This window comes from Lagopus muta, chromosome 4 (genome assembly GCF_023343835.1).
Source record: "Lagopus muta isolate bLagMut1 chromosome 4, bLagMut1 primary, whole genome shotgun sequence".
Lineage (NCBI taxonomy): Eukaryota > Metazoa > Chordata > Aves > Galliformes > Phasianidae > Lagopus > Lagopus muta.
Genome location: NC_064436.1, coordinates 33,126,557 through 33,149,424, shown reverse-complemented (window position 1 = coordinate 33,149,424; position 22,868 = coordinate 33,126,557). Strand labels below are relative to the sequence as shown.

At 42.9% G+C, this 22,868-nt stretch overlaps 1 protein-coding gene across 1 annotated transcript in view; it reads left to right on the top strand.

Annotated features, from left to right (window-relative positions):
* Positions 1 to 12,183: 12,183 nt before the first annotated feature.
* FAT4 (FAT atypical cadherin 4) overlaps positions 12,184 to 22,868 on the top strand; it is a 133,261-nt gene continuing 122,576 nt past the window's right edge. Inside the window, exon 1 of the mRNA XM_048942038.1 lies at positions 12,184 to 17,466. Coding sequence (XP_048797995.1) covers positions 12,184 to 17,466 — 5,283 coding nt within the window. The remainder of the gene's footprint in view (positions 17,467 to 22,868) is intronic.

The window sequence follows — 22,868 nt, the reverse complement described above, 5'->3', positions numbered from 1 at the left end:
TTAATGGGATGGGATGACTTACGTGTTTTAAGAGCAAATAATAGTTTAAGTTTGCACACCAGATTAACTTCATAATAAGATTTATAGAACATGTAATTACAAGTGCTCTTCTAACAAATGATAATGAAATGAAAGAACAGCTCTGCTGAAGCAGAAACAGTCAAAACTTCAATACCTGATGTTCCACACATGGTTAAGCATGCGCTGTCCGTGATTTGAGAGAGGACTCCATTGGTTGGGACCTTTTGCTTTGGAGTGTATTTAGTATGAAGTAAATGGTCTGTGCACTGGTCATAACTAACTGCAGTGTTGGCTTCCACTGGCTTTTGCTGGTGCTGAGGAGGCAGTGGAGGCAGACTTGTCTCCTCTGTCTGGTTCTAGATCCTGACATACTCTGGAAGCATAATGGGGAGTGATGGGGAAAAATGAGAGTAAGAATAGCGGTAACAGTTGCATCATAAGTAGGGATTTTCATTCTCGTTACTCCCCCAAAAAATTGATTAGTCAACAGTAAAACAGAGGATGGATCAAATGTACTGGGCAGTGGCTCTTCCATATGGATAATGAGCCCTCAAGAAATAGAAGTATCTTGGCCTCAAATACAACTAGCATACAAATAAATAAAAAACAACAAACCAACATATCACCATATAGGGTGATCCTATATTACAACAAAAACTTAAAGGCAGTTTATTTCATCTGGGATAATTCAGGATATAAATAGTAGTCTGTAAATAAAATATTCGTTTATGATTGAGGCAGAAATGAACTACCCCTATGAGAGCACTTCAAATAATGAATGGGGGCAAAAATATTGCATAGTGGGATCATTCTTCCTCTTCTGAGTTTCTGCTTCTGTCTCACTCTTTGACAAAGATCATCCAGCCTCAGCATCCAGACTTTATTTTTCCACCTACACAAGTCTCAGGTCACACTGAAAGAAGTGGGAGACATCCAAGGCACAGGATTGACCCATAGAAGGGAACTGAGTCCCCACCGAAATGTTGCAGTTTCTCTGCCGTTGATTGACAAAGCCAACACTCTTTAATCTGTGGAGAAACAACATGCGTATATGTATCAGCCCAGGTATTGCTTGGTTGTGCCCAATCAAAGCTGAGATGAGCTATGAGTCTGAGCCCCTGTGGTCACTGGCTGGGGCCAGTGCCCTGGATTCTGTTGCAAAATCCTCAGGTAATTCAAAAACTCAGCTAGTGGCTCTTTCTTAGTCTAGTGAGTTAGTCTGATGCTTGTCACTGGATGTGGAATTGGTGTATCCCAGCAAAAATTAGTGATAAACAAATGTGGGACGAATGATCACATCCACCCAATTTTTGCACTAAGTATCATCTGAGAATTAATCTTCTGGCCCCCCAAAAAAATAGTATGACAAATGAGCTGATTTAATACCAACACCATGGAGTGCTGTGCTGGAGTAGCCTTTATTTCACTGCTTCAGTGGATAATATAACTGGCAGATAAAACCACACAGACCATTAATTTTTAGCTGATGTCGCTTCCAGTACTACAGTAATGTTTGGTAAGAGGGTAGACTTACTGTATAAAACAGATTTCTTTATTTCTTTATGATATTCTAATGATAAAGGTTAGATAGAAACCCAATGTTTTGAGAGAAAGCCTTGCTTGCAACAAATACTGCTCTTGAGCTTTGTGACTAGCAGGCCTCGCTTCAAAATGACTTACCATAAAATGACTCACCATGTGGCAAAAGATGCGTTAACCTGAGAGTTAAGGATGAGAGAGAAGGATGCACCCCAGCCTTCCACTGTCCCTATCGCCCAAGCGGGATCACAGATGTACTGGGCTGAAGCAAAGTCAGTTCTTTCTACACTATTCCTGTTACTAATTTGGCCAAGTGTTTTTGTGAGTCTAAATGGATGACTTAAAAGCTTTGTTGGATGCATTCACCCCCTGTAAACTTCCAAAACAACACAGATGGGAAACTTTCTTTTTGGCCCTAGCAAAGAAGAGATCTTAGGATAAAAATGGAGCAGGAGAAAAAGTGGAACAAGTAAATGAAGTTTGAGTATAAATTACTTACTTGTGTGTTTATGTATGACAATTCCTCTGTATTACGGGGTTAAATTTTGAACTTTGTAGATCTATCATATTTTTTTTCTTATTTTGTTGATATTTGCTCGGTTTTAGATAGCAATGGTACACATTTCCAAGCCATAGGAAATATTAGCAACTTCATAGAATTTGGTAGGGAATAAAAGTACTTTGAAATAAATTCTAAAGTTACCAACAAGCCTTAGTTATTTTTTCCCTAGTAAATACTCTGCAGATTTTATATAAGACTTTTGTATTCAGTAAACTTTGCCTCTTGATGAACTAATGTTCATCATGAAATGTGTTTGTCTCGTACTCAATTTTATAACATTGTGCATCCAAATGGTTTGGCACAGAGCTCATATGAGGTCAAAGTCAACCAAGTAAAAATACTGTTAAAGTGCCTTGTACAGGCTTTATATGCCCCAGAGACTACTCATGAATGAGGAGAAAGTAGCATCTAACTTTCTTTTTCTTAATTGTCTCTACACCTAAATAGATATGACTTAATGAAAAGTAAATTTTCTGGTTGAGATCTTAAAGCTAAGGCAAGACTGGACCATGTAATTAAGACAAGGCTACCTCTGCTCAAGTTCATGCTATACTGTGTGTGCTGGTATGTATGTGCTCGTATGTATGTATGCAGATGTGTATATGAATACCTTGAACAAGTTTCAAGACAAACTTCTTATTTTGCTCAACTCCCAATTAACACATCATCTAGGTATTACCAAGTTCTGCTTGTGCTCCAGAGAGCAGACTGCATATAGGATCATAGAATTGCTGGGGTTGGAAGAGACCTCTAAGGTCATCCAGTTCAGCCACCAGCTCATTCTCGCTTTACCCACTAATTACCTCCTTCAATGCACACCTCCATGGTTTTTGAACATCTCCAGGGACAGTGACTCCACCACCTCCCTGGGCAGCCCATTCCAATGCCTGATCGATCACTCTTCCTGAGAAAAATAATTTCCTAATATACAACTGATATGGTTAGACATCCGCTCTGCCATGGCTGGATATTAGCCTTTGTATTTCCCTGCAAATGACAATCTCACATGTATGGGCAGCCCTCCAAGAGGAGAGGACCTGGGACACCAGGGGATGTGTAGCCACTGTGTTGACAGTGTGACCCCCACTTGCCCCCCAGCTCTGCATTGCTGCTGTACTCATGGGGAGTAAAGACCCTGGCATAGTGCACCCACATGTGAACATTACATCTGCTTCTTAAGCGACAAAGTAACCATTCCTCATCCATTGACCCTCTTTGTAAGTACCCACTTTCATTTGCAGTTACCATTTAGCACTTAAAATTTACCTCAGAGTACTACAAGTACCTATATTACTGTACCATATCCTGAGGATCCTTTCATAATACAGAATTCTAGTGTTACTTGCTTTTTTTAAAATAAAATTCTACCTTGGTGATTTAATAGGTAAAAGATTAAACATTTCATTATCATACACCATGATCTGTTTCACCTTCTCTTCAGCCTAAAGGCTCATAGGGTTTTTGTCTTGCTTTCAAAAATCCTTCAGAGTAAATCCTTATATCACACCAGAAATAAAAGTCTTGTTCCATTTTGAGCCTGATTTACTTCTGTGATCTCTCTTTTTTATTGAGTGTGAAACAGAACCTTTTGCTGTGTGGAGATGTAGGACAAAGTCTGTACAATGTTCACATCTCGCACTACTTTGCACAGAGCCTACATGCATCGCAGGTTTTTGGAGGTCTTAGAAATAAAGTGGGAGGGGATTTTTTTTTGTTTGTTTTCCCTACAGAGGACATACATTTTTTTTTTTTTTTTTCAATGTTAGGAGGATTCTGTTTCTTATATAAATTCACCCCCTGATGTTTCTTTACCTATTATTATCTATTAGCAATTTGGGTTGGGCATATAACAATCAAGTATCCCAGTGATGAGCCTGAGAAGTTAATTAGAAAGGACTGAGCCTTGTACTAATGTTATCTGTCACTCTATAAATAGCTTAATAGGAGTTCATTTATTCAGGTTTATAAGCAGCTGTAAGGAAAGCTCTGTAGGAGGGGTTCACAGAGTCAGATTGTTCCATGACTTTTGTGCTTTCTCTGCAATGCCTGTTCAGGGGATTGCTTGGAGGTGGGAGCTACTTTTGGATAATGCTGTCAGCTTTGCAGGTTGGTGCTGCAATTGCTGTGGAGACGTATCTTGAAAGTATATAAATACGTGTCACTGATCTTTACTTTTTTTTATTGCTTGCCAGGCTTTTTTCCAACTCTTTTCCTTTTTCCTGTAATTATTTCCATGCTAAAATAGCTGCCAGTTGTAATTCCAATATGTATCAAAACTTTCTTCTTTTGAACTCCAAGTCATTTTTTAATATGAATGAATTTTCTGTTTCAAGAACTGAATTTGAAATGTTACAGGTACATTATTTCTTTTCCTTGAACAAATGGCATCATGGCAAAAGCCATTAAAGTAACACTTAGCATCAGGAGGACTATTAACAAAGCTATTGGGCTCCTAAGGACAGATTTAACTTTCAGATTTGCTGGTGTGCAGGACTGTTGTACTAGGCTGATAGCCTGTGTTTCTGTTTTAAAGGTATATATTCTTATGAAGATGGAGTAAAGGTCCAACAGCTCTCCAGTAATTGATTAGATTAAATAGATTATTGATGGATTACAGGTGAAATGTGTTGGATTCAAGACAAATACTTTCTCCATGTCTGACTCAGTGGTTACATTTCGATATTGTACACATCACACAAGAAAGCCCTATCCAAAGTCTATGCTATACAGATATTGAAGGAATAATGAGATGCTCTCATTCCCTTTCTTTAAGTCAGAAAAGAAAGCTAAACAAGCCATGAGGAGATCTCCAAATGTTCACACAAATTATGGAATAAAAAGGCTGACATTCTGGGACATAAGCGAAATTAATTACTAGTTAATTAGTTAGCAATGCTATCTGCTTGTGGCTTAGGCAACAGTAAGGGCAGATAATGCTAATTCCTAGCTGAACTGTACCATCTGGTGGGTACCCAGGAAATTACAGTTTCAATATCTAAACTATCTTTAGTACACTTTTCAGTCTAAAATTGCTGAAAACATAGACACTTTCTGTAAGTGCCATACTATAAACAGAATACTATGAAAGCATTTCTGTAACTTGCACTTTCTGATATTAATACTCTAAGCCCTAACAATACAGATTCTAACTTCTGACTTGTTCAATTCAAGTTTTACAGTGAAAAAAGAAAGACTGATACAAACCTTCAGTTGTTATTTAGGCCTTTAAAATCTTGTGAAAAGGAAATTACTGGAAGGAAAACCAAGCAAACATAGGAAAGAAGCACTAGTAATCATCTGTAGAATTCTTTTTTTTTTTTTTTTTTTTTTTTTTTCCCTCCAGATCTGTTTAAGTATCATTAGGAAGTGATAAAGAGGAGGATTTGTTTAATGTTTTTCTATCATTGTGTTTTATGTTTTTGTTTTTATTTCCCTGCTTAGAAGACACACCTGATAAGGATGGGGCATTGAGGAGAATGGTGCTGAATTGTCTTCCTTAGCTATAAGAGGTGTCGTTAAAAACCTTTAAAAATATGCCAGCTACTGGCTTCAATAGGGTTTTGCCAACAGCCAGTGTGAGAGCTATTAACACCAAAAACAAATAAATATGATTTAAAACCAAAAAAGCAATGATCTCCATGTACAGTGAAGAGCTTTGCTAAGTACTTTAGCTGTTAAAAGAAAAAGAAAACATGCCTTTATAGATGTTGCAAAATAAAGTGCCTGGATTCAAACCAACATATTCCTAGGCTATAAAACTTGTCTGAAAAAAAATGTTTGTTTGTTTGTTTTTTTCTCCAAACACAACTTGTCTATTAAGAGTTAAATATTGAAAAATCAATTCAACTCTCATTAGTGTGTCTGAGAAGGCACCCGAGAATTGAATTGGAAGAGCTCATCCTGCTGTCCCTACCAAGGGTGACATGATCCTCAGTAACACATCACGGATTATTTCAGCATAAAATCTGTATCAGAGCAAGTAAGCCTTGAAGGAAGACTAAATAAGGTATCTCTAAACAAGACCCCGCAGATACTCAAGGCCAGGCTGGATGGGGTTTTGAGCAACCTGATCTAGCTGTGGATGTGTCTGTTCACTGCATGGGAGTTGGATCAGATCATCCTTTCTAACTAAGGATTCTATGATGGCTCCAAAATGAATTACCTATGTGGTTTTTTTTTTTTTTTTTTTTTGTGGTGGTGGTCAGGCTTTGCTTACAGTGGTAAGTGAGCCATTACAAGCTCTACTCTGCAGCCTTTGCTGGACACAAATGCTCTCCCTTGTGCAAGGCAGATGAGTCAGCGGTGGCTGGATAAGGGAATGAGGAAAACATTGACTTCTGTGAGCTGTTTTTGCAAACAGTAAAAAATGAGTGTGAACAGTGAAGAATAATAACTTTGCACATGCCTGCAGGCATTCCAGTGGTGCATCAGTTTCCAAAAAAGATTTTCTTCCATTGAGCCCCATGCATGTGTTTGCAGAAGGCTCTGTGTGGCGCCAAAAATACCAACTTGAGTTCCAGAGAGCCAAGGGAACCTCTGTTCTCCAGGAATAGTAGCAATTACATATACTCTCATCCATAAGTTTTAACAATTTGTTTCAGCTGATAACATGGACCTTAGGAGAGATCACATTCAGGTGAATGACATTTGAAAGTCTCTGTGAAAAGAGGCGCTTGTAGAAAGTGTAGATTATTTGCAGTCACACTCCTGCTTCACTTGCTTTTGTCTATAGGTTGACTTGCACTAATTCTGGCTTTTGTAGAGACCTTTGTCTTGTGGTCTTCTGCAAAATGATAATCAAGCAAAGGTTGGACTCAACAGTTATTAGTTTAAACCAGTGTTGTTGTTCTGACTCAGTAATTGATGAGCATCGTCCTGAGAGAAATATCATGTTACTATTTAACAACAGAAAGCAAAGATGCTTTCCACTACATTTGCCCCTAACTGAAATACAAAATGATGTTTCAAATTTGGATGCAGTTAGTCAAAGGAAGCAAGAGCAAAATCTCAGAAGAAGTACCAAAGAGGATTTGGTTTAATCACTTAATGGAAGGATGCTGCACTTTTTAAAGAAAGAATTATCTCAGATAAGTCAGAGAAGTACAATGAGTAAATCCATTTTTTAGCTGAAAAGCTAGGAAAGCATTCTAGGAAATAATGAAAGTCTAGAATTGGGAGAGAAAAGGTGGGAAATGTTTGTCCTTGGCAATTGGACATCTTAAGAAAACAAACCTCAACAATTAATAGAACCCAGCTTTGCTATCAAGTTTTGTAGTGGGAAATTCGCTATGTTGTTATAAGACCTAGAGTTTCTGATCATCATGATGGTTTAGAGCCTGAAATAGCACTGGGAAGAAGGAGGTTCCAAAAAATGTCTGTGACAGAGCAGTCTGAAACCTGACCCCTCAGGCTTCTTTGTGGATGTCCACAGTTCTCAAGCAACTTGGTTGTCATAGCACCTTCCATGAAGTTCTGCCAAAACATAGAAATATCACTTCTGAGGGGTTTTATAGGCCAATTAAACGAGCTGGTTTTGTCTGGCATTAAGGCATGGAACATAGGTTTTAACAACAACAACAAAAAAAATTATTACATGTTGTTTTATGTGAGTAATGGCAAGACTGGTCCTGAGGTAAAAGCTCTTGGAAAAAGTCACACTCTAACACTGATGAGGAAAACATTTGTTTGGTTCACATACTAGACAGAGAGATCTATAACAAAAAACAATATTTACAGTGCAAGTCAAGAACCATAATCTCTCATCTTGGCTGCAAAATGATACAGCTTCACATAGCACATGGAACTATAGTTAGTCACAACTGGAAATCTACCCCTCGCTGCCTGAAACCTTTTCCTCCCACAAAATTGACAAAATTAATTCTCTAAAGAAGTGGTCAAAGAAGCAGAATTTGAGCAATGAATGCCAGGCTGCTTTTGAAGATATATTAAAGCAAGCTTTAACTAAGAAACAAGCAAGAAATTGCTTAGAAACTCTGCTTGGTAGTCATTTTTGTAGTATCCATTTTTGGTAATAGAGTTCTTTATAGTATTTTACTGAGATTACAGTATTTACCTCATGTTGGATGTTGGGAAAGACTTCTTTTCAGAAAGACTGGTGATGATGCAGTGGCATAGGCTGCCCAGGGAGGTGGTGGAATCACCATCCCTGGAGGTGTTCAAGGAGCATGGAGATGTGGCACTGAGGGGCCTAATGAGGGTGGACTGGTGGTTGGACTAGATGATCTTAGTGGTCTTTTTCAGCATGAATGATGCTATTATTCTAATCCCACATGAATCCCGATAAAATAGACTTGCTGAGAGAGACTAATTGAAGGGAAATGATAGCTCTAAAAATAATTTTAAGTAATTAGAGTTAATGAAGTATCCTTGTCTTGCCAGGGTGTTTCTAGTGGCTCTGCCATCTATTCTTGGTCGCATACTATTGCAGGATCTTCACCAATTGTCTGTGAGGAAATAGAATTTATTCTGAACAAAAAATGTCAGCCCACAGAAAAAAAGTGTGGTATAGTAAAATGGTACATCAGTTATGTCAGTTAACCATACCCATTTCTAATGCTTTTTAATCAAAATATAGCCTCTACCATATGGAAATGGAAAAAGGAGTAGTAATATTCCCACATGAATTGTGTTCTTGGTTATCTTTGCATACTGGAAAGCTGAACTCTGAGAAACACATATTTTAATATCGGGTAAAGCTGCTTGTATAGGAACAGAAAGTGTTGGTCACATTGACAGGGGAGCTGTTGGCATATCTTTGGGTCACAATGAGAATGAAAAAGATATCTGCCTCATCTCCTGACTACGAAAATCACTAGTGTGGTGCTAATGTTTAGAAAATTGATTCAATTACTACATGCAGGAGTACAGGAAAATCTTCCTGAAGCCATGTGGAGAGATTTTCTGTATATATTATGGCAGAGAAACTGGTGAGACCAGAAGCTACATCCAGGAAAACCCAAGCAGACCCCTGGACAGCCTCTAGCTCTGCAGGAGTGGCATCAGGCAGATAGGGATGTACTTCCACAAAAGGCTCTGACATCTCCTTCCATAAATGAAGCTGCAGCCTGCAGGTGATAGAAATGTGCATCTGCCTGCAAGGTATAGGTAAAATGCCAAATGTCAAGTCCTGCATTCTCAGGAGTGTGGTGAACAGGCTTTGTGGTCTTGAATCACAGAATCATTAAAGACCTCTAAGATCAATCCTGTCAGCCTGTCCCATCATGTCCCTCAGTGCCACCTTTCTACATTTCTTGAACACCTCCTTGGGTGGTGACCCCATCACCTCCCTGAGCAGCCCATTTCAGCACATCATAATTCTAACAAGTTTTTCCTAATATCCAGCCTGGACTTCCCCTGGCACAACTTGAGGCCATTCCATCTCTTGTCCTATCATTGTTACCTGCCAGGAGAGACAGACCCCCGTTGCCACAACCTCCTGTCAGGCAGTTGCAGTGAGCCATAAGGTCTCTCCTGAGCCTCCTCTCCTCCAGACTAAACAATCCCAGCTCCCTTGCCTGCTTCCCAAATGGCTTGTGCTCCATACCCTTGACAGCTTTGTTGCCCTTCTCTGGACATGCATCAGTGCTCCTTCAGCACAGTGAGTAGAGAACACAGAAAACAACCCGCCAGGTCTGCTGAATTCCTGATTGCTTTTTGTTCTGGTTACAGAACACAGTTCAGTTCCTCTTGCAGTATCTTATTCTAGACCTAAGACCTCCTAGGACTCTGTGTGATGATAGGTATATACCCAATTTTCATTTAGTTGACACAGGAACAAAACATGCTTATAAACTTGCAACATGTCCCCCCAAAATCTCAGTGGTTCTTATGTGGCTCATTGGCCCTTAACGTGCTTCCACACTGTCTGTGCCTTCTGGTGCAATATTTCAACCATGTCAGTGGCTTTGGGCAAAACAGCACTGGGAACACTGTAAGCATGGACAGTGCTGATATGTTGTTACCATGAGGGCACTGATACATATTTGCACTGCTGAGATGAGACTGCTTTTCTATATCTGAAGGTGAAAGCCTGGGGAAGTGTTGGGCTGTGTTATCAACAGAATTGCAGACGATGAAAAAAAAATGCAAAATGATCTTTTCTTCACTTTATTTCTGTATTTATGAATTGCTAGCAGGTTCCTCATAACAACTGCTTTCAAGGCAGAATAGGGGATCTTGGTGCAGCTGATTTTGTTTCCCCTGTGTAAGGCCTGGCTGCAGGGAGGTACTGGCTGTCACCCTGTGGCTATCTGGCAAGGTTTCCTCGCTGCCTTTCTGCCTTTTTACCAGCAGAGTGCGTGTTGCGTCCGCATGCATATGAACAAATTGTTCATTTATAAGGAAGCAAAATCAGGGGTAGTGACAGAGGAAGCAGCTGATCCCAAAGAATCTATGATACTGTTCCACTAACTCACTTAAAACATGCTTCGCTGATGGTAACAGCGACTGCATGAATCGCACTGTTTTGTATCTAGCATAGCTGCTCCAGTTTCAATGGCTTGATTTCCAAGCCATTAAAATAACTTTTTGCTAAAATAATAGTGATAACAATAAACTAAAATCGTTGTAAATACATCTCGTAACTTTGACTATGTATAAAACAGCAGGTACGGCTCAGAATATACTACAGCTGTTTTAAGAAAATTTATCAAAATTTTCTGACTGAGGTTGTTTTGAAAATCAGCTCTAGAAGTTTGTGCAATTTCCTGCATTTTATTTGCAAAAAGCACTTTCTGAATCCTATGAAGTGAAATTTGGATGTACTGAAATACTTTGAGAATGTAGCATAGTTTCTCTGGCCATGTTGGCTCGCCAGGATATCAGTGGATGTACCGTTGTGCACGAGTTGCAAAGCATTCATCATTCGCGTTACTACAGTGCAACAGGCGGCCACTTTTATTCTAGTATCTGCTGTTGTCAAGCCTTGTTTGCTACTGGGTATAGCAGCGTAAATCCGGTGCTGTGAAACTCATTAATTAGACACTCCCGTTTCTCAGCGCTGCAGCCAGGGGCCGCCGCACGCCTGCGGGCGGAGCTCGGCGTCGGGGAGCGGCGCCGCCCAGCTGCGGGACGGGCACCAGGGGGCGCTCCGGGACCGCGGTTGCGGCACGACGGCCCCGGGGGCCCCATCGCGGTCCCTCTCCGCCCGACTGGGATGTGCGGCTGAGGGTTTTGCCGAGGAGGAAGGATAGGAGTCTGCTGAAGTTCGTCTCGGGATCTTTACTGAAAATAAGGAAATGAGCAGAATTTAATAAGAAACGAAAAGTAACAACAACAAAAAAAAGTTAAAGGGTATAATAATATGAAGTTAGGTGATAAGGATAAAAACAGAACTACAAACGTCCCAGGGGTCGCCCCCTTCCCGCCGGGCTCGGACGGCCGCGAACAGCGAAACGTAGCGGCCGTCTTCGCACGCACAGCCGTCGCAGCCGCACCTGCCCCAGGTGCGCGGAGGGCGGGCGGGAGGCGGGGCGGGGCTCGGGGCGGTGCGGGGCGGGGATCGGGGCGGACACTAGGGCGGCGCGGCCAATGGGAGGCCGGGGGGGAGCCCGGCCGGGCGTCAAGAGGGACGGGATCAATGAGCGCCGCGCAAAGTTGGGGCCAGGCGGCGGTGGGCTCCCCGGCCGTGGATTACAAACTCAGCGGAGGAGGAGGAAGCGGCGGCGGCGGCTCTCGGCGGCGTCTCCCGGGCCGGGCATGGTGGTGGGGTGGTGGCGGCCGCTGAGACGCGGCGGAGCACGAGGCCCCCGACGGCGCGGAGGCGGCTGCTGTTGAACGGCGATGCGGTGCGGGGTCCCTGGCCGCCCCCCGGCCCCCGAACGGCGGCGGGCGCAGAACGAGCGGCGCGGCCCTTGAGCGCGACGGACGGCCGACCGGGCCCCTCCTCGGCGGGGCAGCGCTAGCGACGCCTCGGCGGGACAGCGGGAGGGAGGGGCCGGAGCGCGGCGGCTGCGGGAGGCGGCCCCCGGCCGGGGGGCTCCGCTGAAAGCGGCGGCGGCGGCGGCGCCGGGCCCTACCGCGGAAGCGGCCACGGGGTCGCTATGGGCCGCCCCACCGCCGCCGCCCGCCGGGCCCCGCCGCCCCTGCTGCTGTCGCTGCTGCTGCCGCTGCTGCCGCTGGGCGCCGCCGCCGAGCCCCGGCAGGTCTTCCAGGTGCTGGAGGAGCAGCCGGCCGGCACCTGGGTGGGCACCATCGCCACCCGGCCCGGCTTCACCTACCGACTGAGTGAGCACCACGCCCTCTTCTCCATCAACGCCACCTCGGGCGCCCTGCACACCCGCGCCTCCATCGACCGCGAGAGTCTGGCCAGCGACGTGGTGGACCTGGTGGTGCTCTCCAGCCAGCCCACCTACCCCAGCGAGGTGCGTGTCCTGGTGCTCGACCTCAATGACAACGCGCCCGTCTTTCCCGACCCCTCCATCGTGGTGACTTTCAAGGAGGACACGGGCAGTGGGCGGCAGCTCATCCTGGATACAGCCACCGATGCTGACAGTGGCACCAATGGTGTGGACCACAGCTCCTATCGCATTGTGTCTGGCAACGAGGAGGGACGTTTCCGCCTCAACATCACCCTCAACCCTAGCGGTGAAGGTGCTTTTTTGCATCTGGTCTCGCAGGGTGGGCTGGATCGGGAGGCCACCCCCAGCTACCAGCTCTTGGTGCAGGTGGAGGACAAGGGTGAGCCCCGGCGGCGCGGGTACCTACAGGTCAACGTCACTGTGCAGGACATCAATGACAACCCACCCATTTTCAGTCAGACTCTTTATCAGGCACGTGTGCCTGAGGATGCTCCCGTTGGGGCCAGTGTTCTGCAGGTGGCAGCAGCTGATGCTGATGAAGGCACCAACGCTGACATCCGCTACCGTCTGGAGGGAGGTGATGGTGGAGGTGGGGAGGGGGCCAGCAGCCTCCCGTTTGAGGTGGATCCTGAGAGTGGGGTGATTCGCATCCGGGAGCATCTGGACTATGAGCTGTGCCAACAGTACTCACTGACAGTGCAAGCCACAGACCGTGGGGTGCCTGCACTGAGCGGCCGGGCAGAGGCCCTCATTCGCCTGCTGGATGTCAATGACAACGAGCCCCGGGTGAAGTTCCGCTACTTCCCAGCCACCTCCCGCTTTGCCTCGGTGGATGAGAATGCAGCACCTGGCACTGTGGTGGCCTTGCTGACAGTGAGCGATGCTGACTCCCCCGCTGCCAACGGGAACATCTCTGTGTCAATCTTGGCAGGCAACGAGCAGCGGCACTTCGAGGTGCACAGCAGTAAGGTACCCAACCTCAGCCTGATCAAGGTGGCGGCTGCGCTGGACCGGGAGCGTATCCCTGCCTATAACCTTACAGTGGCGGTGGCTGATAACTATGGGGCCTCACCACCACCCCCGGGCTTCCCCACCTCTTCCCTTTCTCCTGATGGGGTGGTGGCAACTCCTGTGAGCCGCTCTTCAGTGGCTAGCCTGGTGATCTTTGTGAATGACATCAATGACCACCCGCCTGTCTTTGAGCAGTCAGTGTACAGGGTGAACATCAGTGAGGAGGTGCCTTTGGGCAGCTATGTGCGGGGCTTGAGTGCGACAGACCGTGATTCAGGCCTCAATGCCAACCTCAAATACAGCATTGTTTCAGGCAATGAGCTGGGCTGGTTCCACATCAGCGAGCACAGCGGACTGGTCACCACAGCTGGTCCTGGGGGTGGCACTGCTGGGCATGCTGGGGGTGTGTCTGTCACCAGCGGGCTGGACCGGGAGACCACATCCCAGGTGGTGCTCAACATCAGTGCACGTGACCAGGGGGTGCAGCCCAAATTTTCCTACGCACAGTTGGTGGTGACCATTCTGGACGTCAATGACAACAAGCCTCGCTTCAGCCAACCTGAGGGCTACCAGGTTTCCTTGGCTGAAAACTCCCCATCTGGAACTGAGCTGCTGGTCCTGAGTGCTGTGGATGGGGATCTGGGGGACAATGGGACCATTCGTTTCTCCCTTCAGGAGGCTGAGCCGGCATTAGTGGCAGTTGGCCCCTCTTCAGTGACCCCTCGACAGGTCTTTCGCTTGGATCCCGTGTCAGGCAAGCTCAGCACCGTCTCACAGCTGGACAGAGAGGAGCAGGCTCACTTTTCCCTGCAGGTCCTGGCCACAGATTTGGGTTCTCCTCCCCTTTCTTCAGTAGCCCGGGTTAATGTGAGTCTTTTGGATGTGAATGACAATAGCCCAGTTTTCTATCCTGTCCAGTATTTTGCCCATATCCAAGAGAATGAGCCAGCTGGAACTTATGTAACCACAGTGTCTGCCACTGACCCTGATATGGGGCCCAATGGGACCGTCAAGTACAGCATCTCAGCTGGGGATACCTCCAGGTTCCAAGTCCATGGCAAGACAGGGGTAATTACCACAAAAATAGCCCTTGACAGGGAGGAGAGAACTGCTTACCAGTTGCAGGTTGTGGCCACTGATGGTGGCCATCTTCAGTCTCAGAACCAAGCCATTGTCACCATCACTGTCTTGGACACTCAGGACAATCCACCTGTTTTCAACCAGGGCATGTATGGTTTTGTTGTTTTTGAAAATGTTGCCCTAGGTTACCATGTAGGTACCGTTTTTGCTTCTACCATGGATCTCAATACCAACATCAGTTATCTTATTACAACAGGTGACCAACGGGGTATGTTTGCTATCAACAGAGTGACAGGGCAGATCACCACGGCCAGTATTATTGATAGGGAAGAGCAAGCATTTTACCAGCTGAAAGTGGTGGCTAGTGGTGGGGCAGTGACTGGAGACACTATGGTCAATATAACTGTCAAAGATTTAAATGACAATTCCCCACACTTTATTCATGCTGTGGAAAGTGTAAATGTGGTTGAAAACTGGAAAGCTGGTCATACCATATTCCAGGCCAAAGCTCTTGATCCTGATGAAGGTGTTAATGGCATGGTCCTTTACAGCCTTAAGCAAAACCCAAAGGGCTTGTTTTCAATCAATGAACAAACAGGTGCTATAAGCTTAATAGGGCAGCTGGACATAAATGCTGGGACTTACCAGGTTGAAATCGTGGCCTCAGATATGGGTGTGCCACAGCTGTCCTCTACTTTCATCCTGACTGTCTCTGTCCACGATGTAAATGATAACCCTCCTGTGTTTGACCAGCTTTCCTATGAAATTACAATTTTGGAGTCTGAGCCTGTGAATTCACGGTTCTTTAAGGTACAGGCTTCTGACAAAGATTCGGGAGTGAACGGTGAAATAGCTTACAGTATAATTGAAGGAAATGCTGGGGATGCCTTTGGCATTTTCCCAGATGGTCAGCTGTACATAAAGAGTGAACTGGATCGTGAGCTTCAAGAAAGATACGTTTTACTTGTTGTTGCCTCTGATAGAGCGGTAGAACCACTCAATGCTACTGTAAACATTACAGTAATTCTGGAGGATGTAAATGATAACAGGCCATTATTCAACAGTACGAACTATGTATTTTATTTTGAAGAGGAACAGAGTGGTGGTTCCTATGTGGGTAAAATAAATGCTGTAGACAAAGACTTTGGGCCGAATGGTGAAGTCAGGTATTCATTTGAGCATATGCAACCAGATTTTGAGCTGAACACAATAACTGGGGAGATAAGAAGTACTCATCAGTTTGACAGGGAAGCTCTTATGAGACAGCGAGGAGCTGCAGTATTTAGTCTTACAGTTATAGCAACAGATCAGGGGTTGCCAAAGCCTCTAAAGGATCAAGCTACTGTACAAATCTACATGAAAGACATCAATGATAATGCTCCCAAGTTTTTGAAAGATCTCTACCAAGCTACCATATCAGAATTGGCAGCAAATTTGACACAGGTTCTGAGAGTTTCTGCTTCAGATGTTGATGAAGGGACTAATGGGTTGATTCACTATTCTGTGATCAAGGGAAATGAAGAAAAGCAGTTTGCAATAGATAGTAGCACAGGCCAAGTGACCTTAGTAGGCAAGCTAGATCATGAAGCTACTGCATCGTATTCACTTGTTATCCAAGCAGTAGACTCTGGAGCGGTTCCCTTAAGTTCAACTTGCACATTGAGCATTGATGTATTGGATGAGAATGACAATAGTCCTTCTTTCCCTAAATCAATCTTGTCAGTGGATGTCTTGGAAAACATGAGAGTTGGTGAACTTGTTTCCTCAGTCACTGCCACTGACTCTGATTCAGGCGACAATGCTGACCTCCATTATAGCATTACAGGGACAAACAATCATGGGACCTTTAGCATCAGTCCCAACACTGGTAGTATTTTTCTTGCAAAAAAATTGGACTTTGAGACGCAATCTTTGTATAAGCTAAATATAACAGCAAAAGACCAAGGAAGGCCACCAAGGTCATCTACAATGTCAGTGGTGATATATGTTAGGGATTTTAATGACAACCCTCCTAATTTTCCTGCAGGGGACATTTTTAAATCTATTATTGAGAACATTCCTGTTGGTAGTTCTGTCATTTCTGTGACTGCTAATGATTCAGATGCAGATATTAATGGGCAGTTAACATATGCAATCATTCAACAGACGCCACGAGGTAATCATTTCCGTATAGACGAAGTCAGAGGGACGATATTTACCAATGCTGAAATAGATCGGGAGTTTGCTAATCTCTTTGAATTAACAGTCAAAGCCACTGATCAGGCTGTTCCTGTGGAGTCCAGACGATTTGCTTTGAAGAATGTGACTATTTTAGTGATGGATCAAAACGACAATGTTCCTGTGTTCATATCGCAAAATGCTCTTGCAGCTGACCCTTCAGTCATGATTGGTTCGGTCCTAACAACAATTATTGCAGCAGATCCTGACGAGGGAGCCAATGGAGAGGTGGAATATGAAATAATCAATGGAGATACCAAAACGTTCATTGTGGATCGCTACAGTGGAGACCTAAGAGTAGCATCAGCTTTGGTGCCTTCTCAGCTAATATACAATCTGATAGTTTCTGCTACAGATCTTGGCCCTGAAAGAAGGAAATCTACCACTGAAATGACTATAATTCTACAAGGCGTTGATGGGCCCATATTCACGCAGCCAAAATATATAACCATCTTAAAAGAGGGTGAGCCTATTGGGACAAATGTGATATCTATTGAAGCAGCTAGTCCACGGGGTTCTGAAGCCCAGGTGGAATATTACATTGTGTCTGTCCGATGCGAAGATAAGAGTCTGGGGCGCCTCTTCACCATTGGACGCCATTCTGGTGTCATCCAGACTGCTGCCATTTTGGACAGGGAGCAAGGAGTGCGTCTCTACTTGGTGGATGTTTATGCCATTGAAAAATCTTCCATTTTGCCCCGCACACAGCGAGCAGAGGTAAGGCTTTTCTTTTATTCAGTGATTATTCATGTGTTTGCTTTCTAAACAAGCAGTTTCATATATTCGTTGTGTGTTGAGTATTATATGAATACTTGTGTCAGCAGAAGACCTTAACTTCAAGTCTGCTGATGAAGTAAAGGTAACCTTCCAACCAGTATGCTTCAAACTGTTTTCCTCAAAGCTACTTCTAGAAACTTGAAAGAGGCTCAGGGAAAGTACTTAAATTTGGAACTAAAGGAACAATGTTAGCCAAATACCTTCTGAATAATAAATGCTTTAAGTCCTAAAAGCTTTAATCACAAGCATATTGTGAGTTTTGCAAACCTTCTCATTTTAGCATATCATAAATTAAGTCTTTCTGTTTTTGTGTGACTTACAACTGTAGGTCTTTCATTGCAGTCATAATGTCAGTATTTGAGGATTGGCCAGTAGGGGATTGCTCTCTGAACAGTTCATTTAACGTCTCCGGTCTGGACATGCTTGTTCTCCTCTGCTGCGTGCTGTTCCTGGTGAAGTCTCTGGGATAGATCTCCAATCTACCGTTACTTCTTTACTCACACAGATGAGCATGAAGTGGTCTTGTTTCTGTTCTATGATGTGAGGGGCTGTAAAAATGTAACAGTGTAGCAGGCAGATTTCCTTATCAGAAAGCAATTTGCTTTGGTGTTGACTGAAGGATCCTAAACATTCTCTGTGCGACTAGTTAGAGCAGCAAAGGGTGCAAAATAGATCTGAGACATCAGCTGTGAAGTACAAATATTTTAATTGCCCTGGAGTATGGTAGTAGAGCCACAGAGCTGAAAGCTTATACCATTCTTACTGCCTTCTGTGTGAAGACAGAAAGGCCTGTTGTGAAAGGAGGCTCTGTGTTTGTGTTAGCTTGCACCATTTTCTGGAGCTGCCTTCTGCACTTTGCTATGAGTCATTGAACGTGCAGTCACTGGAAGTTTGGGGCCGACACCACTCAGTAGGTCAGCCAGCAGGGAATGCTGGAAGTGCACTGGTTCAGTCATTTTCCCTGCTAGCTAAGCCCATTACCTCAGCACTGTACAGCCTTCTGTGTCCTAGGCATTACCCCCATCTCTATTTCCACTTCAGAATTACAACTTTGTATGAGCCACTAACGGTACTGTGGTAGCTTGATGGGTTTTGTGTTTATTTATTTATTTTTAATTTAGCAGATGGGCTATTTCAAATTGTTTCTTGGCATCTGTAGCTTTTTTTTTTTTTTCTTAACACTTTTGTTCTTGTTAAAGTATGGTCTGTATAGATATGTAACCTAACTTTTCTATACTGACAGTGACTCATGCTCTACAAAGCAGTGCTGTTAGAATGGGAATGTTTTAGCAGATTCCGAGCTCAGATTTGTTAGTGTGTCTGAGAGAGTTTATCTAAACATGCGTGCCGTTAGCCGTTGGTTACGTTTTGAAGAGCAATGGTGTATCTGAGTGTGATCAGTTTTAGTAGGGATGCTGGTTTAAATAATGCATGCTATTTTTATGAGAAGGTTCCTATCATGTGGTTCTATGTATCCCTGCTGAAAATTTATAAAAGTTAACAGCAAAAACTGATAAAAGTTTAATTATTATTAAGTCATGTAGTTTCTTAAGTTGCTTTAAGGGTTAAGCCTTTGTCAGTGAGCATTTGGGTCACAGTCCTGTGACTAAAAAGTTTCTTGACACAAGAAAGGCTTACAGGAGGCCCCATGGTTGCAATAGGCTCTCACATTGTAAAAGTATTTAATATGAATATTTGGTGAGCAGTGAAGAGAACAACTATTGAAACTTTAAACAAATTTTACATTGTTGAATACAAACCACTCCTGAAATGAGAAACAAATGTTTTATTCTGTAAAGAATATCGAGAGCAATGGTAAGGAGCTTGGATATTATGTTATTAGTTACATCTTTATAGCTTCTTAAATGCTTCTTTTCCCTAACATGATTAGCTTACAGTCCTTCATTAGAAATATATTATAAATTATAATCAGCTATCAACCTTAAAAAATATAACCATATGCAGTATTTCTCTCAACTGACTTCATTTATTTGGAATGGCTTTTGCTGTCCCATACTTGCACAAGAAGTACTACAGTAAAATTCTTTGCACAAGCTGACTGTTGGTGGGTGCTGAATAAGCAATGCAGCTTTTCTTTGTGTTGCTTTTGGATGATAACTTTTTGGTTTGAAAAGTGTACACTTGGTACAATCTAAGTTTACTACTAGGTTTCTTTAATAAGAAACAGCCAGTACTGAAGTATATGAACAGTGTCTTTGAAAACACAAATTAAAGCTCACTTATGCTGAAGTGTAGATGGGATATGGGGAAGAATTTCTTGATGGAGAGGGTGGTCAGGTACTGGAATGGATTGCCATGGCAGGAGATGGAATCCCCATCGTTGGAAATATTTAAGAAATTTCATGCGGTGCTTAGGTACACAGTTTAGTGGAGGACTTGTAGTGTTAGGGGGTGACTGGACTTGATCTTACTGCCTTTGTTAAAGTAAATGGTTCTCTGACTTAGAGTCTGTGGATTTTTTAGCGCTTAGATTTCATATTTGTGTATGATTCTGTGCTCATTCTTTCTATATGGAAAAGTGCAGGTTGAGATAATGCTTATGCTCCAATTGCTAAATAGTTTGAGATTTGCAATGAAAACACAAGTGCTCATTCCATTGTATTTTACAGCAAGATTATGGGTAGTTGTTAATTTGACAGCTGATTTTTTTTAAAAAATAATTTTGACAACCTATTTCTCTGCAAGCTGCAGTTACAAACCAAGATGTTTGACATTGTTTGATGTGATCAGTCTTTCGTCTTTCTTTTTCCTTTTTTTTTTTTTTTTTTACTGCTTGTAAGTGTTGCGCTTTTCTTCTCTGGGAGAAAAATAAAGCAGCTGTCCTGAAGGGAGCCTTTTTTTTTTTTTTTTTTTTTTTTTCATTTTATGTCTTTACATACTTCAGCTGGAAAAACAAGCAAAATCCCAATTGCTTAGTACCTTACTCTTTTTTTTTTTTTTTTTTTTTCACCACAAAATCTCTCAGCCTCTTTAGGCAGGGAGGAGGATTTTACCATCATGATCCTATAGTTCATACAGAATGATTAGTGCAGATTGGTATTACTTGCAAAGGTCAAGACTTTATTCAATCTTGCCGTCTGAAACAACAACTATATGCTGTATGATAAATTGTATGTTGTACTGTGTGTCTGGGGTGGCAGTAGTGTGAGGAACCTAGAGGCAATTCTCTGTCATTTGTGCCATGTTACTGAGGATTAAATAGAATTAGGCAGAATCTCTAGTCTAAGATTTAATCCTTAAGTGAGCAGCTCCTCTGGGAGGAGTAGTGGGCTTTCTAGGGACCAGTGGTGCCAGCGTGTCTATTGTGTGTGACAAATGAGAAAGTAACAGAGTGCTGAACTACTTGTTCAGTTAATGTTTCATATACCTAAAGTAGCTTCAAAGGAAGGGAGAAATAGGTATTAATGAGGAAAGTTTGTGAACTTTATAGATATGGTGATGAAATTGAAAATGGAAGTACTTGGAGAGGGCTACAGGGCAGATTAGTGTTCCTAGCCATGCTTTTTATCTGTGAATACTAACATACTCTCAGAAGAGGTATGAGTGTCCTCATTTACATGGTTTTCATGGGACACAAGACTCAATTTTCTATTGCATTTGTACATTTGTAGCTTCCTCTTGTGTTTTTGTCATGATTAGAACCTGTTATGAAGTATCAGCTTCCACATCAGGGTAGGCTTTTATCCCGCAGATCCACAGTCTGGAAGGAAATGTTTGCAAGATATGAGGGTTTCAGATGATGCAGGCTGCTGGTATGGTAAAGGTCTGGAAACTAGTGGAGACAGGCAGAGTGAATAGCCCTCTCTCAGTGGAAAGAAAATCATAACACATTTTACACTGACTCTGTGTGAACTTCTGCCATAGCCATAAAACCATAATTGCATGGTGTAATGAGTTGATGTGCAACTTCTTGACTCAGCCCAGCTTAAGTCCTCTGGCTTAGCCATCTCTGTGTCATTCCAGTGCCGCGTAGGTCCTTGCTAGTCCCAAGAGTGAAGTGTAGGAGTTCAGATGTGAAATATTCTACATAGCCTTTATCTGGCATGTCTTTTATTTACTAGTGCAAATAGGAACAATGGAGTACTCCTTGTATTCATACTATTTATAAATCATTTTATTTTTTAATGATACATGGCATGTTAATTGTAGCTTGACAAAGGAAACTACTTATGAAACATTTGAGTAAACAATGAAAATCTGCCTTCTTGGCCCTGTTCCAAAGCTTTTTTTTTTTTCTCCTAGCACTAGTACTGATTCTGAGAAATGTGTAATTAAAGGTATTGCTGCCTTTTGCACTCATCTGAAAAGGGATCTATACACCCTCCTTGAGCTAGTATGAGATGAATGTGACTTATGTTGAAAACAGTTCCAAACCAATTAGTGGCTTTCAGTTCAAAGTTATCCTTTCTTAATTTCTCTAATTTCTCTAATGATTCTGCCATGCTACATTTTCTTAATATCTAGAATTTCTTATTTCTTTGTTATTTTTGCAGCTTTGAGGCATTTTTACATGTGAGGTCACTTCATAATTTTTATGTTAAAAATCACTAGACTTTAAAAACAACATTCTTTATTATGGAAAATATTATTTTTCATGTATCCATAATGCAAACACTAAAAATAATGGCTGAAAACCAATGTGAAATGTTCTTGTGTTTGTTTTTGCTAAGTGTTAAATTCTTCATACAAATCTCTAAATGATTCTTAGGTTCCATTGATGTTAATAAGCCAGTGCTTTTCCATGTAAAATGATATTCCCCAACCTGCTGGAGTGCAGGTTTCTTTCTGTGTGTTGATGTTATGTGAAGCAATCAGTGGCTGTTCTAAAGTTCTCCAAAACGAACTTGCTTGCTGAAGCATTCATTCCCTCTTGGTCTCTTCAGTTCTCATCCCTAGTTTTGCTGTGGTAAGACTGCATTGTTGTTGGCTCCTTCAGTCTTTGTTATTGTCTCTGCCTGTTTCCTGAGCATATCTTGAACTTGGAGGCAGCAAATGCCACACCTCATCAGAGGATGCATGTATCCTTTTGAGTGACGGAAAGAGGCTCCAGACATTTTCATGGTCTTCTTTTTGTGTGTCGTCTTCAGTGGCTGAATGTTGTTAAAATACTACTCTAAGGGTCATTCCCTTCCCCTCCTTTCCCAAATAAAGAATTGCCTGTTTTATTTTTAACAAAGCAACTCCTGAGCATGACATAGTTATAGTATTGTAGTTTGTTTTAACTGTGTCTAGACTAGGGAGTAGCATTTCTCTTAATTCAGTTTAGTTTGTTACCCATGTAATTATGTCTGTGCAAAACCTGTGTGTGGACAAGCCCTAAT